At 44.9% G+C, this 16,810-nt stretch overlaps 1 protein-coding gene across 1 annotated transcript; it reads left to right on the top strand.

The window, feature by feature from the left end:
- Positions 1 to 12,061: 12,061 nt before the first annotated feature.
- TNFSF9 (TNF superfamily member 9) lies at positions 12,062 to 15,060 on the top strand. Its single transcript, XM_027851145.1, has 3 exons — positions 12,062 to 12,447; positions 13,264 to 13,294; positions 13,865 to 15,060. The coding sequence occupies exons 1-3, from the start codon at positions 12,094 to 12,096 to the stop codon at positions 14,311 to 14,313; spliced, it is 834 nt and encodes a 277-aa protein (XP_027706946.1). The 5' UTR covers positions 12,062 to 12,093; the 3' UTR covers positions 14,314 to 15,060.
- Positions 15,061 to 16,810: the final 1,750 nt, after the last annotated feature.

Raw genomic sequence — 16,810 nt, 5'->3', positions numbered from 1 at the left:
GGCTTGGGAGCTTGCTTCTAGAAATGTATGATGACATATAATGGAGGGGCCTTGCTTTCAACTCCACTTCCGTTACTCTTGTCTTACTTAGTGTTGATGAAAAGTCTTTTAACTGGCTGCTGTTTAATGTTGTTTAATACCAACATTAACACTTCATTACAATTGCTGGATTGTATTAAACCTAAGGGGCAATATAAGGGTCCTTCAGGTCCACATGACTCCTTCTGTTGCTGCATTAGGGCATTTATATTAAATATATAGTTAGGAGTACAGTCACAATCATTCTGAGCCCTCAGTGGGGAAAATCCCTGATGTTTAGGTAGAGGTTTTGCTCTCTGCCTCACTTTGCAGGTATATTTAGCTCTGGCTAAACCCTGGCCTCTTTGTGGTTGAGATAAAATTCTTGTTACTGGAAATGGTGGGTAAAAAAGCATTGAAGTATATTACAGTATCTCTTCATAGACAGGTACTGGAGAGGAAGTTGGAGAAAGAACATACCCTTTCTTGGAAATTCCCTCTGTCCTTGAGGAGGTGGGTACAACTGGTGGTGTCAGCCCAAGTCTTTTGTTTTTAGGTGCATGGGGGTTATTGGATCTCCTTAATCCCCTCTCAACTGTATCTCAATCTTACTTCCTCTTTCCCCTTTTACCAATTGGGTGTGTGCTGTTGATTCTTTCCATCTCATTCCTTGATGTTCCCATTCCATTCTCCCTGCTCCAGATGCTTAGACTCTCTAATTCTGAGATAACTCTTAGTATTATACATGTTCCACAGAGAATGATCAAATCCTTTACACAATAACAATTGACCTTTTGTTGCACCAACTGAAATGTCTTTGAATAATTCACAGAGGCATACAGACCTTGTTCACTCCTAATTCTGATTGGTCCAACCAAGAAGGTTCTTACCTAACAAAGGTAATCACTTTGATGTGGGAATGGAGTAATAAATTGACCCTTACCCTTATGCTAACATTTTAACAGTGTTGTTATATGGCAGCAGGAAATAGAACACCACTGCCTTTGAAGAATTAAAGACAACCACAAGTCCATTCCTTGTGCAGAGAGCAGTGAAAAGCTCATACATCATGAATGCACGTATATAACCTATATCAGATTGTTTAATATCTCAGAGATGGGTGAGGGGAGGGAAGGAGGGAGAAAATTTGGAGCCCAATGTTTAATAAATGAATGTTAACAATTGTTTTTACAGATACTTGGGGGAAAATGAAATATTATTAAAAAGAAAAAAAAGAGAAAAGTCTGTTCATCATTGTTTTCATGTTGTGTCTCCCTCATTAAACTGTAAGCTCCTTGAGGGCAGTCTTTTGTCTTTCTTTGTATTCTTAGAGCTTAGCACAGTGCTTCACATATAGTAGGTGCTTAATAAATGTTTGCTGACTGACACAGTGAATGTGAGGAGGCTGCAACATATAACCAATGAGAAACTCTGAAGAATAACAGGAGTTAAGGACATCTTCAAGGAACTGTATGAGAAGAAGAGACAATGAGCCAGTTGCATGGCAAAGGTGAGATGTGGATGGCCAGAGTGCTCCCCTGATTTCCTTTTGATATTGGGAGAGAGAAGGAAGGTCTCTAGCACATTGGGTAAACCTCTGGTGCATTCTGGAAAGAATCTGGCCAAGAGTCAAATAGGATGGGATGGGCAAGGTTTTGATCTGTGCCATTGGAATTAATTCCCTAATGAGATCACAGTTGAATATGTGTGTGTGTACATACACACACAAGTACACATACATATGTCCTATCTACATAGTATATATGTCACACATATTCCTTGATGTGTGTGTGTGTGTGTGTGTGAGAGAGAAATAGAGAGAGAGAGAGAGAGAGAGAGAATAAATATAAAGTAATTTTGAGAAGGGAGAAATCAACAAGAGGTGAGATCAGGAAAGTTCTCATGGGGGAAGGGGAGAGGAAAGGAATAAGCATTTACATAGCACCTACTATGCACCAGGCATTGTGCTACTAAGTGCTTTATAAATATTACTTTTGATCCTTATACCAACCCAGGGAAATAGGTGCTATTATTATTTTCATTGTATGGTTGAGAAAATTGAGGGAGATGGAGGTTAAATGATTTGCCCAAGGTCATACAGCTAGTAAATGTCTGGGGCTGGATTTGAACTGAAATCCTCCTGACTCCAGGCTAAGCAGTCTATCTACTGCATCATCTAGCTGCAGAATATGGCATGTGAGCTGTGCTTTGAAAGATGCTAGGGATTATATGAGGAGGAGATGGGGAGACACATGACAGGGGACAGTCAGTATGATGGCATGGGGGAGCAAATGGTGGAGTGTCATCCCTGATGAACGCCAAGTAGAACAGTTTGGCTGCAATATACGTCACGAAAGGGAGAACGATGTGGAATCCATCTAGAAAGATAGGCTGGAGGCAGACTAGGAAGATTTATCCCGAAAGCAAGAGGGAGCCACTCCATGATCAAGTTTGTGTTTCAGGAATATCAATTTGGCAGTTGCATGGAGGATGGAGAGGCAGAGCCTGGAGGTGGGGAGACCAATTAGATGGGTATTGGGGAAATGATGAGGGCCTAAATGAGGGTGGGGAGAAAGGATCAAGTAGGAAAAATATTTTGCAAGTGGTAATCCAATCCAATCCAACAAATATTTGCTAAGCACGTACTATGTGCCAGGCACTGTACTAAGCACTGGGGATACAATTAATAAAAAGAAATACAGTTCCTGCCCTCTAGGAGCTTACAATCTAAGACAATACACAAAAGGAGGAAAGCAGGGGTGGGAAATGATACAACTTGGCAATTGAGTGGCTATGGAACATGAGAGAGTGAAGAATTAAGGATGAGTGACTGGAAGGATGGTAGTGCTCTTGAATAAAAATAGGGAAGTTAGGAAAATGGTTGGGATTTTTAGGGAAGGGGAAAATAATGATTTCTGTTTGAGATATGTTGAAATGTGTGTCCCCATACACACTCCAGTTATGACCTTTGGTCCCACAAAGTCTCTGTAATCATTGGAATATCCTCTTAAATCCTCTTGGTAGTTCTTGGCAAGCCCAAATTACATTCAATTGCAGGAAATCTTGGGATATTTGTCTGTTGTAAGACAAGGGAGCAGGGAAACAAAAGGTAGAGAAAAGCATGAAGTTGAACTTAGTATAGGTCAAAATTAGATGCCAGAGGATTTTGGATTTGGTCCCAGAGGTGACAGCGAGCCATGGGAGTTTATTGAGTAGGGGAGTGACGTGATTGGACCTATGTTTTAGCAAAATCACTTTGGTGGATGAATGGAGGATGGACTAGAGAGGGATTTGTGGCAGGTGGACCAACAAAGGTGAAATTGAAAGACTTTGGTGACAGATTAGATATGGGGAGTGAAGGAGAATGAAGAATCAAGGATTATCTCCAGATTGTGAGCCTAGGGGGCTGGGAGAATAGAATCACATCAGGACTCTACAAAGAATGCAAGGAATTCTGGGCCTTGTAGTACTCACAGGAATCGTGAGTTGACTTTGTCATATGTGCATCCTATACGTGTGCCCCCACTAGAAGCCGACTAGGTTTGAATCCATTCTTCCCAGGATGCTGTGTGTATTTGTGTGAGAGTGTGTCCCAGGTTTATGAGGAGGACATTTTGCAAATACTGTTCTTGCCATGACATTTAAGTGAGTGCCTTTACTAAACGCTAATTAAGTCTGCTGACAGGGTTTTTAAATATATAGATATAGATAGATAGAGACAGAGATAGATAGATGGATAGATACAGCCAAGAAACCCATTTTCCAAATTGGTAGCAAAATAGAAATCTGAGAAAGTATGCATAGGACAATATACATCAGACAATAAGAGGGAAAGAACTCTCTCAGTGGGAATAAGGCAATTCAGCTCAACTAAGAGAGAGAGTCCTAGATCTCATCCAAGCAGAAGTTCCCCAAAGTCTCTATTGTAACAAGCTGGGGATAAGGACATAATGGCACGTCCCTCTCATGTTGGCTTCTTCCCAGAGTCTTTGCCTTCAGTTACTCCTCATGAAGTTGACATCTTCAATCTTATTTCTCCAGCCTAGAGGTCAGAAGCACCCAAAGTCTGAAGAGACTCAGCAACTTGAGGAAAAGTGAAGAATTCTCTCATCCACTGTTTCAACTCTACCCTGCCCACATAGAGGTCTGGGGCATTGATCTCCACCAACGAGGAGAGTATCTCATGCCAATGGGCTTTGACACAGAATTTATTTTCCTCCCTTGGATGGAAGCTCTATTGACTGATTGCTGATGGGAAGCACACTTGATTCCACTTAGACCTGGAGAACTGCTGGGTCCCCAATCTCCAAATTGAGTGTAAGCTGAGGGAATAGTTTGGTGTCATATCTACTTAACCTAATGTGAATTAATACTCCTTTTGGATCATGTGCAGTTGGGAAATAGATTGAAATTCTGTGGGAGTGAATCAAAATAATTATGAAGTATGATGGGATTGAATCCTACTCTTACATAAAAACCCTGGACAGCAACCTGATTAAGGCAACTGGAGTCGTGAATGGTTTGAACATGCTCAGTCAGTATTGAATGTTTGGTTAATGCAGGAACCTAAGAATCTCTCATATTTACATAGTAGAAGCAAGTTGAAACTTAGATCGCCACCTGGTGGCTGACTCGAAGCATTCTGAGTAGCCTCCTGGTCTATTAGGCATGCAAAAATGAAAGGAAAAGCGATGTTAATAGACTTTACTGTACTCAGCATTTATCATATCTCTTCCAACTTACTCCTAGTTCTACATGTGAGATTAGGGACTTCCTGAAATATACTCACTGGAATTGGCTGGTTTTTTTTTTTGTTTTTGTTTTTTTGTTTTTAGGCAATTGGGGTTAAGTGACTCACCCAGGGTCACACAGCTAGTAAGTGTCAAGTGTTTGGTCTGAGGCCGAATTTGAACTCAGGTCCTCCTGACTTCAGGGCTGGTGCTCTATCCACTGGGCCACCTAGCTGCCCATACATCATGGAATTGGGATGAGGGAGGAGGGGCATGTGTCTGGGACCCAGGCTTTGGGTGTTGGAACTGTGCAGGAGGGTCAGCGGGAAAGCACGGGGGAAAGTGAGCTGTGTTCCCTTGTGTCTTACAAGCTGCCATTCTGGATTTGCCTCTTCTATGCTGCTCTCTGCCATCTGGATCTCTGGGTGTTGTAGACTTGGGGAGGACTTGTCTGTGTGCTTGGCTTGTCGTCCTTTGGTTATGAATATATGTCACTAAGCAGACCTCCTATCTCAACATCTCAGACCAATAGTTCTATGTCTTTCTCGTGACAATCCACAAATTTAAATCTCAAAGCTGATTGATTGCTGCTTAGCCGCATAGCAGATAGAAAACTAGTTCAACTACAATGGTTCCTTCTCTGTTCTGTGTGCCCCACACAATGGACAGGAAATATCTTTCAAGGGCAAAGGAAAAAGGAACTAGGGACCCTGAGACCTGGACATTTACACAAACATTTTGTCACTTCTCTATGTCTCACAAATCTGTTTCCCCATGTGGGAATTTCTTGGGTGGGAGGTGGGGGAGCCCTTGGCTCTCCAGAGAGAGGAAATAGCATTCTAGAAATGCCTTGCAGTGGAGGTGTCTGAGCAAAGGCTGGAGAAGCCCTTGTTGAGAATATTGGAGAACGTCACAGAGGTGCCACTTGCTTTCACAACAAATATATGTTCTCTAATCTCAGACAGACTCTCCTTTTTGTTTGGCAATTCCCCGAATTCCTCTCTCATTGACTTTCCATGCAATTCTATTAAATTAACATTTGCTAAACTCTTACTGTTAGGCACAGCATGCTTAGCACTGGGGGTATAAGGGGGAGAAAGTCCCTGGCCTCAAGGAGCTTATATTTTATTGTACACAGATAAATCAATTCAAAACATACTTAAGTGAATGTAAATTAATTTTGAGGGGTGAAGAATGCTAGCAACGGGGTGGGGGGGATCAAGATAAGCTTCCTGGAATAGGTGGCTAGTGCTTGGAAGCTAGGGATTCAGTGAGACAGGTGAGGAGGGTGTGCATTCCAGGTATGAGAAGCAATCTGAGTAAAGGCAAGGGGACAGAAGATAGAATGTCAGAGCTTCCTTACAGTTCTGAAAGTCTGGGAGCCAGAAGAGTTAGAGAAGGACAAATGAGTCTATGGGAGAAAGGAGAAGTGCCTCATTAACATTTTGGGGTATGGCAGAAGGTGGAGGGCAGAGGTCAACAAGGAAGCTTCCACTTCCTGGGAGGGGCTTAGATGAATGGGAATGAGGCTGGGGAAGGGCTGAGTTCAGTGGCTGGGTTAAGATTGGTGGTGAGTTGTGAGACGATCTTAGAACTGGGAGGAGTAAGAAGCTTGGATAAGTATGGGGGCTTCTGGTTGAGTTTATTGATCCTCAAAGTCATACCCCACAGACTCAGACATAGGCAGGCCGTCATATAAGTTGAGAGTGACTCATTGTGTGTCTCTATCTCTTTGTCTTGTTGTATGGTGTGTGTCTGTATCTTTGTGTCATGTTCAAGTGCTTCTGTCTCCGTGAAGGTCATAGGATTTAGAGCTGGAAGACCTCGGAAGATCACCTGGAGCAGTTCCCTCAAGGCCAAAGACCAGGTAGTAACTCGCTCCAAGTCACATAGGCAGTATGACACCTTGTTGCCCTGTATGACACTCGGAACACTTAGACATCTAAATTGGCTTATCTGCTACCTTCCTTAAACCTGTAGGATGACAACAAACCTCTGCATCATACCTCCATGAAGGGAGTGGGATATCTGAGCTGATATCCTTCAGCCACTAGCCCAGTGGTCTCCTCAATTCCTCTCTGGACTTGGAGTCAGGGATCCCTGAGTCTGAATCTTGCCTCATACACTACTTGACCATGGGCAAGTTACTTAACCTCTCTTGGCCTCAGTTCCCTCATCTGCAAAATGGAGATAATAATCACAAATGTCTCACAGGATTGTTATGAGAATCAGATGAGATTAATATAAGTAAAGTTCTTGGTAAACTTTAAGGTACTATATATATTTTAATTATTATTATCATTATTAGGAATAGGGCCTGGGTCTATGATTTCATAGGTATAGGGAGCTCCAGAAAAGGAAACTCTCTGAATCAGTGCCAACCATCATCTTCTTTGTAATTTATAGTCTTAGAGAGATGCCTATAACAATGGAAGATTAAGTGACTTCCTCAAAATCACATCACCAACATATATCAAAGATAGGACTTGAATGTAAGCCTTCCTTGACTTTGAAGCCAAATCTTCCAGTAAGCCATGCAGTATATTTATTATTGTTATTATTGATTTGGCACTGCCAAGGATTCAGAGTCCAAGAGCTCCAGGAATTTCTGTGAATCTTAGTATCATCTGCCCTGCTTCTAGCCTAGCCCCAATAACCATTATCAAGGGGGAACAACACTGGTGGAGAAGGGGCCTATTATCTCTACCATCACCAAAACCAAATGCCACCATAGAGAAAGTAAATCTGAGATTTCCAGGACTAGCAGTGCTTTACCCCCCCCACCCCCCGCCACTGCTAAGCCCAGCTACCCGCCTAGTCCTTGAAACCATCATCCAAGGGAGATAACTTTGTACAGATCCAGCTTATCAACTACCTCTCTGCAGGTGCTAGAGTCCCAATTATTAAAGCCTCAAAAAAGAAAATTCTGATCACCAAAATCCTTATTATTGCCAAATAATTCGACATCCAAAATAGATGCGATTTTATAATGGGAAAAAGATTAATGGAGATACAATACTATCTGTTTTGTTACTGCCTCCTAATGACCATTGGTTTGTCCACCTGACTTGAACCTGAAATCTCCCATATGCATTATCTTTCCCTATTAGGATGTGAGACAGCTAGGTGACACAGTGGATAGAGCACTGGGCTTGGAATCAGAAAGACTCATCTTCCTGAGTTCAAATCTGGCTTCAGACACTTGCTAGCAGTGTGACCCTGGGCAAGTCACTTAACTCTGCCTCAGTTTCTCATCTATGAGCTGGAGAAGGAAATGACAAACCACTCCAGTATCTTTGCCAAGAAATCCCAAATAGGGTCATGAAGAATTGGATGACTGAAAACTATTAAACAACAACATTAGAATGTAAGCTTTTAGGGAGCAGGGAGTATCTTGATTTACTATCCCCAGCATTTATCACAGTGTTTTGTACATAATAAACGTTGAATGAATGCTGTTTCAAATGCTGACATAGCCTTCACCAAGGGTTCTGTTTTGCATCCAACCACCAGAGGGTGCTTAGGCAGCACACACCTAGGCTGTTTAGTTGACTGCCAACTACAACAGAATGTGGGGAAATGCTCAACAGTTTAAATTCATGCTGGCTTGAGTCTGAAGTGTGATGGAGTTGAGAGTTGTAGAAATTAGGGAATTGGGCACCTGGGCACTTCCTCTGTGTGTAGGGAGTTAGGGGTGAGAGTGGTGAGACTGGAGGCCAGACATCTAGTTTCTTTCTGTTTGGTTGTCTGGTGATAAATATATGTGGGTTTCCTCTGTGCAGTGGGGCTGGGGTTACCTGGGTTTCCTGCATATTTTTTTTTTGGAAGAGGCTAGAGGTCAGGAGCGAGGCTGGGGACTGGACATCTGGATTCCTCTTTGTGTAAAGTGGTTGAGGGGGGGCAGAGGGGGAGCCAGACATTTGGCTCTCTTCTGGGTATGTATGTATGTGGGATTCATGGAATAAGGAGGCCAGACCCCTGGGTCTCCTTTGTGTTTATGTATGTACACCTCTTTGTGTGTGGAGGGGGAAAGTGGGGGGGCTGGCAGTGAAAGGTGGGTGAGGGTGGTAGAGCAGGGGGAAGCAGATACTTGAGTCTCTTCTGTGTGGTGGTGGGCTGGAGATGCCTGGGTTCTGAGTTGTTTGGGGTAGTACCCACTCCTGGTAGGCTATCAGGAGGGTGAAAATAGTGGGGTTGGAGAGTAGTTGGTATAGGATGAACTTCTGAGTTTTCTTCCTGGCATTCCCAGGGAGGGGGCATTCCAGACGGGAAAGGGAGGAGAGGGATCCCTGGATGTTTTTGGAAAGTCCTGAGCCAGGATGCTGAGGAGGGAGGTGACCCCTTGGGGAGCAGAGGCTCTCTCAAAGCATGCCTTCTATGCACTGAGATTCCCCAGTGAAGGGGAATCTGGGAGGAGAGGGGGTGAGATTTCTGTGGCCTGCCATCCCCTTTCTAAGGGAGCAGTTCCTCCTTTTCTCTTGTTTCTCCTCTTGTCCTTTGGTTTGAAGTGAAACTTGCACCCTCCCCCATCAGCATACTGCCATCCCCGACCTCCAATACCAGGACTTCAGTTCGAGGGAGGCAGGTAGAGCTATAGTGCAGTTGGCCAGAGTCCCCAGGAACACCAATCAGGAGGAAACCTCAGTTCTCCATTGCTTAGTCACTAAAGCTCCATTTCCTGCAGTCCCGAGGGTGGGGGAGGTGGACTAGGAATTTCTCTTTCTTAAGTGCTGCTTCCTCATGAGGAGTCCTCAGGGGAGTCCCAGTCATTCATAAAATCATTTACAAAAAGGCAGCATATACACACCCTGAAAATCCGCATAATCCCATAATTACAGACATGCATCATAGCCACATATTATATGTGTGCACACATATGCCAGCTACATATGACATGCAGATACATACCAATTTCTTTGAATAATATTTTCTCCTTCACTTTCTTAAGTCTAAATAATAATTAAAAAAAACAATCAAACTAATAATAAATCAAGCCCTGAATTGTAACATGTGCCTATTTCAGAGACATAAATGCTCACGCTGAAACTTTAATAATTGGCTCTCCTGGGCTAGCTTCAACACACAGGGCACACATGCACTCCAGAAACACTGATAGATACAACATACATTTCATACACACCCTCTATACACATGCCACAAACATATACTTCTCTCACACACACACACACACACACACACCATAAACACAGACACACACACCATAAACACAGACATAAAAAAAAGGAAGGTAAGCCTTTTGAAGGCAGGGAATACTTTGTTTTTGTCTTTGTAGCCATTGAGGCACTTAATAAACGCTTTTTGAATAAATTGTCCCATGCACTATAGAAACATATACAAAGACACAAAAACATGACATACAAATATACATTCCACATTTATTTTGCAAATGTCTGTTCTACTCACACTTTAACCACATACTCCACACACATTGTAAACACATAGAAATGGAAACACGCCGCACACGCTTCACACCCACTGGCTGATGACTTTGCCAAGCGCCGCCTCACTTCAGTCCAATTCACTGGAAAATCGAGATATCACCCGTGATGTCATTGGTTCTCTTGCAAAACGAAGGCTGTGAAACAACGACCGCAAACCACTCAGACACACTCCAACAGACAGAATCACATATACAACATGCACAGCAAACACATAGCACACAAACACTACAAATCACAGCTATTCCAGGAACATATGGGCCCAGACGACCCACCCAACAGAACACAAACCCCCATTTACCATACACAGAGCATTCAGATTCCTTCATACACAATTCAACTAGAAATGAACAACTTCCCCCTTCCCCATTTTTTTACAAGGTCGGTGTAACTAGATCGTGGATTCATAAACTTGTTTTTTAAAGTATTTTGACAATTATATTTCCATATGGTTGGTTTCCTTTGTAATCCTATGCACTTATGTATTTTAAAAAATTATTCCGAGAAAGGATCCATAGGTTTTACCAAACTGTCAAGAAAAAAAAAAAAGGGCTCTACTCTAAGACTCTGGAAGCCCTGAGGGTCCTAACCACCTTTCTGTTCTTGCCCTCCCAGCACTAAGAGGAAAATGAGCAAGATTCAGGCATTCACAGTTGCGGTTGGGACGCAAGGGATCTCTTTTCCTCAAGCATCTTTCTCTCCCTCTAGAGGCCATCCTCAGGGCAATTCTCTTAGGCTATCTGACCCACGTGATGGGAGTGGCCGGGGAGACAAACGGGAAACAGGGTTTCCTCCGCCCACCGTTGTCCCACTCTCCCTTTTCTCCCTGTAGGGGGATTTCTAGTTTGGAGTCCCCAGTTTCACAGTAGACCTCGGCCCTGATGGGAATTGTCCCGAGCAGGGAGGTGGGTGGTGAATTACGGAACTTGAGGGATGGTGGCGATGTTGTGTTGTCATAAGGGGGGGAGCTGGAAAAGACCCCACAGGAGAGTCGGAGGCGGGGCCTAGAAATGGGGCCTCCCAGCTTCCCAGATCTGACCAAGGCACCAAGCCGGAGTTTGAGGGAGGTAGTGGTGGGATTGACTTGAGGAGGACTGAAGTTGAGTGGGCTGGAGGGGGCGTGGCTCACTGCCCGATTGATGCTTGCAGTTCAAACTGTCCAGGGGAGAGAGCCTTATCTAAGCCGGCCCTCAAGGGAAATACAGTGGCGGGAAGGGAGACTCTTAAATCCCTCCTCTCTCATCCCACTCCTCTCTGCGTTACACCCACCCCCCCCCGCCCCATTCCCCCGTCCCTCCTTCTGTAGCTTCCATTCTCTAGCCCTCCCTCCCAAGGACCTGGAGATCCCAGGACAGTAGAGTCGGGGTGGGGCTTTGGGGTGGGGGTGGGACTCAGGTTGTACTGGTACCAGCTCCAAGTCTATAGTTAAAATTTCAGGATAAGCATTTAAAATTCAGAAATCGGTAAACACTCCATATCAGGGCTTGATTCATTGCTTTGTTATTGATTAGACTTAAGAAAGTGATGGAGAAAACGTTAATGCAGATTAAATTTTAAAGTGTGCTGTTTGTACATCCCCCAAGAGCCAATTGTTAAACTTTTACCAGTACACCCTTGGATGAGAAGGTTGCAAGAGACTGGATGACCGAGATAAGGAGAGACAGAGACAGAAGAGAGACACAGAGGTGAGAGTCCTAGGAGGGCAGACACAGATCGAGACAGAATAGATTCTATGATTCTTTCTAGGCAGGGGAGAGACAGAGGGACAACCTAAAATACGCTTAGGCTATGTTTGAACTCTGATGTCAAAGCGCCTTAGCCATAGCAAGGTCACTTTCTTTTCCTCTGCCCAGAGTAAGAACTTCCTCTTCTACGCCCAGAGCTGGATGCTCGGGCCCAGGGACCCACCCCCTCCCAGGCAGTGGGTGAATGCGGGGAGTGGAGTAGGGTCCCCGCCCCGGAAGACTACACTTCCTGGTCCCGAGGATAAAGCTGGCCCTCCCTGGCCAGCGGGAACACGACCCGTTCTCGCCATGGGTCACGGTTCGGACCCAGAGAACCCAGATCGCGTCTCGCAGGCTCCGGTCCGCTCCTGCCGTGCCCTCGACTGGGCTCTGGGGACAGCGCTACTGCTGCTAGCGGGAACCTTGGCAGCTTACACCGCTTACACAGCTCTAGGAGCCAACCGTACCCAACCTCCTGCCTCCGAAGGGCTCTCTGCTCCCCTGATTTCCGCTCAGGTAAGAGAAAAACCCTGGTGTTCTTGTCCCCTTCCCCGCTCGACACCCTTCGCTCCGGGGCCGCTGTGTACTTTTTTCCCTCCGCTTTCTTCGGGGAAAGACCACCAGATACCTGCCTCCCTCCTTCCCTCCTTCCCTCCCTCACCCATTCCCCCCGCCGTAGGAAAGGACCCTGTAGTTTCTTTACTTCCCCACATGAAAGGACTTGGGTGTCCTTGAACTCCCTCCCTCGACAAAAGTAGTCTGTCACTCCCCACATGAAGGCACCCTGGTGTCATTGAACTGTCTTGAATAACTTGTCAGGAACCGACACTAGTACCCATGTTCCCCAAATACACCCTGGCAGGGAAGGGACTCAGTGCTCCCTTCACTCCCCCTGCCAAGAACCATTTGAAAAATCCCAAAGGATCTCTTTTTTATTCTAGGCACCCCCAGGGACACCCCTTCTCATTTTTTCCATTTTTCCCCTCCCCAGCCTTGTCCCCTCTCATCCAACCTGCTGCCCTTAAAGACTCAGACCTTTTTCCTCTTGAAGTTTGGTAGAGCGGGTTTTAAGCAGTTAGGGAGACACTACGGATGGGTGTGTGAAGGGAAGCAGGTTCGAGGGGTAGCCATGATTGGTCATGGGCTAAGTTTTGTACTTTGCAATAGTGGGATCAGATCCTGCCTCTGTGTGTGTGTGAGTGTGTGTGTGTGTGTAGGGGGTGAGTACTGAAGGAGAGTCTGGTGGTGGTTCAGAAGGGATAAAGGGAGAGAAATCTCCTCTATATTCCCAGGGTGATCCAGGTGAGCTCAACTTGTCTTTCTTCTTTCCAGGGCCCCTATGCCCAGCTGGTGATGAAAAATGGTAAGTGTAATCCATACCTTCCCCCCTCCCCTCAATTTATTCTCCCTGTAGTGAATTTAGGGCACTGAATTTAGAGTCAGAAAGACCTAGTTTGAAATCGTACCTCAGACATTTATTAGCTTTATGACCCTGGGCAAGTTACTTATGTAACCTCAGTTTTCTTATCTGTAAAATGAGGGGGGGTGTTGTACTCAGTGGCTTCTATTCCCCCCCTCCCAACCCCAGGTCTCAATCTGTGATCCTATGATCCATGCTCTCCTCTGTTCTTCTCTTACCTTCTTCTTTTACTTAAGGATAGTGAGGCTCTGAATCTACTGTCAGGGGCAAGGAAACCACTCCAGCTCAGAGGGGGTGTGTGTGTGTGTGTGTGTGTGTGTGTGTATGAACTAAACAGGGATTCTCTCCTTCCCCCAATCTTGGTCTCTTTCCAGTGTGGGACATAGAGATGCCAAAGCCTCTCCAAAATGAACCTCCTTACTAAACCTTTGACCACTCTTCTGGCCATTATTTGATATTGGGATTCTGGGAATGCTGGAACTAGACTGACTTTGTCTCCTCTGGCTCCCACAGCCTTGGTGCAGAACCAGACGCTGAGCTGGCACAGCGACCCTCATCTTTCTGGGGTGTTCCTGGACTCAAGAATGAAGTATGATGCTGATAAAGGAGAGCTGGAGGTTGGGGTCGCTGGGCTTTACTTCATCTATGCCCACCTGAAGCTGCAGCAGGTGATGGTTTCTTCCTACAGTCAGGGCACCGTGGAAGTCTCTGTGGCACGGGGCTCTGAACATCGAGCCGCCTTGACTCTCTCCCTGGATGTGGGACCTTCCAGCGCTTCCACTGCCTCCACCTCCCAGTCCTCCCTCATCTTCCTGGATCCTGGGGACCGACTCAGGCTCAGCATGAGCACCACAGCAGGAGACTTCCTGGATTGGCAGCTGGTGTCAGGGGCCAGTACCTTTGGCCTTTTCTGGGTGGCTGGGGGACAGCCCTTAACTGAATCTGGGGCATATTTATTGTGACCAATTAACTGAAACTGTGATGTCTTCTTTGGAAGATGGAGGAGGAGTTGGGCAGAAATGTCCTTGTTTTATTTAACCTGGGGACCCCCCATGGTGTGGTTGAGCCTTGGGGAATCCCCAGCCTAACTGCCAGCAGTTCTCTGCAAGTCCAGACATGCCTCAGAAAGAGGCAGTAGAGGGCTATGGGAGCCATGCTGGTTCTGGGTCCTCACAGTGGGGGTGTCTAAGGATAGAGAGGCAGAGTAGTCCTGGTTTTGAATCCAGTTTTTGACATTTATTTGCTGTGGGATACATAACCTCTCTCATCCTCAGTTTTCTCATCTGTAAAATGGGTATAATCCTTGCACTGCCTACTTCATAGGATTATTGAGAGAGAGGTAATCTATATACCTGAAAGCCTTTCAGAAATAACAATTTTTATTTATTTATTTATATAATCATTCCTAGACCAGGGACTGGGACCAAGAAGCTACCTCTTCCCTGCTGGCTTCTAGGGGTGCTGAACTACCTCATGGGGACCTTCATGTGAAATACTTGGAGGTCACCCATCCTCTCAGTGGCTGAAGAGACTTGGGCAAGAGTTTGCTAGTCTAAAGAACTCCAAGCCAAGGAGGGGAGGGAGAGTGCCAGTCACTGTCTCATATCTCCGATTGTGTATTTATTCTGGGCAAGTGCACTTTAAATTACTTTATTTATCACTCTCATGCCCTGGGGGTGTGTCTGAAATAAAGACTTATCCTAAAGACCCATGGAAAACATTCTGTGTGTTTCATCCATTGTGCGATTGTTGGGGATTCCAGAGTGCAATTGATCAATAGGGTATGATCATTCAATCAAGGGCTGAGATAGAAACATTATAACTGGACTCTGCTTTATGGAACTTCCTATACTACCTATATTTAAATGTGAGTGTGTGGGGGTGGGGGGGTTATGTATTGGGGGCAGCCAGGTGGTGGAGTGGATAGAATGCTGGGCTCAGGAAGACCTGAATTCAAATCCTGCCTCAGACATTTATTGGCTGTGTGACCCAGGGCAAGTAATTTAATCTGTTTGCCTCTGACCTCATCTATAAAATGAAGATAATAATAGCACCTACCTCAAAGAGTTGTTGTAAGTACCAAATGAGATAATAATTTTAAAGCACTTAGCACATAGACTGGCACATAGTGGACATTATAGAAATGTTAGCTTTTATAATGATGATGACTCATAAGAACGAAGAGTACTCTAGCCTCCGGCACAGTGTCCCCAGGGTGAGGGTCACCTATAACCCAAGCTGGAGGGGCTTAGAGGAAGGAGGGAAGTGATTAGGGAGGACTTCCTAGAGAAGGTCATAACTGGGCAAAGATTCCAAATACCTGGAAGAAGGAGGGATGGATGTTCTAGAAAGGGGGAATGTTGACATCCTTGCTGTTGTAAGAACAAAATACTCCATCTCTTTTGGCATGTTCTCAAGCTGTCTTCCATGCCTGGAATGCTCTCCCTCCTTCATTCTTGACTCTTGACCTCTCTGGTTTCCTTCAAATCCCAACTCAGATCTCACTTTCTACAGGAAGCCTTCCCCAACCTCTCCTAATTCTAGTGCCTTCCCTCTGTTAATTATTTTCTATTTATCCTATTTATAATATGTGTATGTATATATTTGTTTGCTCATCATCTCCCCATTATATTGTGAGCTCCTTGAGAGCAGGGACTGTCTTTGGCCTCTTTTTTATATCCCCAGTACTTACAGTGCTTGACACAGTAGTCACTTAATAAATGTTTATTGAGTGACTGACTGTGAGGGTGGGGAGCAGATATAGGTAGGAAAAAGTTTAGTTACACTCAAGGAACAGTTAAGAACCTATGGCCTGAGCTGTTGAGCAAAGAAGGTGTGCTGGGGTAGGAGGTGACAAGAGTATCAAATACTGGGTTAGGACTTTGTATAGTGGGAAGGTTTTACTTATCTGCAAAATGAGGGAGTTAGGCTAGCCAGGGATGGGGAACCTTTGGCCTCAAGGCCACATGTGGCCCTCTAGGTCCTCAAGTGTGGCCCTTTGATTGAATCCAAACTTCATAGAACAAATCCTTTTATTAAGGGATCTAGCCTAGACTTTTGACGTTCCTTTCAGGTTCAACATTCTTTCTAGAAGTCAATCAACTAGCATTCATTTTAAGCCTCTACTATGTTTCAAGCGACATTCTTATGAAGTGATGAGGATACAAGGCTAAAAATGATATAATTCCTGATGTCATAACCCCTGAGTTTATCTTCTTTAGGGAGAGACTACATACACCCATAAATGTATATGCAAAATAAATAAAAGGTCATTTTTGTAGGACTCACTAGCACTAGTAAGGAATCCAGGCATTGGGGACAGCCTCAGGGACAGCATAGAGAAGGGCAATGGAATGTGTGTGAGGAACAGCAAGAAGGTGACTTTGACTAGATGTGCTATGGCCCTTTCTAATTCTAAACATTCTACTTAGCAAGGTCCCTTCCAGATCTAAAATTCTA

Source organism: Vombatus ursinus, unplaced genomic scaffold, assembly GCF_900497805.2.
Source record: "Vombatus ursinus unplaced genomic scaffold, bare-nosed wombat genome assembly UNPS02009173.1, whole genome shotgun sequence".
Classification (NCBI taxonomy): Eukaryota; Metazoa; Chordata; class Mammalia; order Diprotodontia; family Vombatidae; genus Vombatus; species Vombatus ursinus.
The sequence above is the reverse complement of the archived record's forward strand: the minus strand, read 5'-3'. Positions and strand labels throughout refer to the sequence as shown.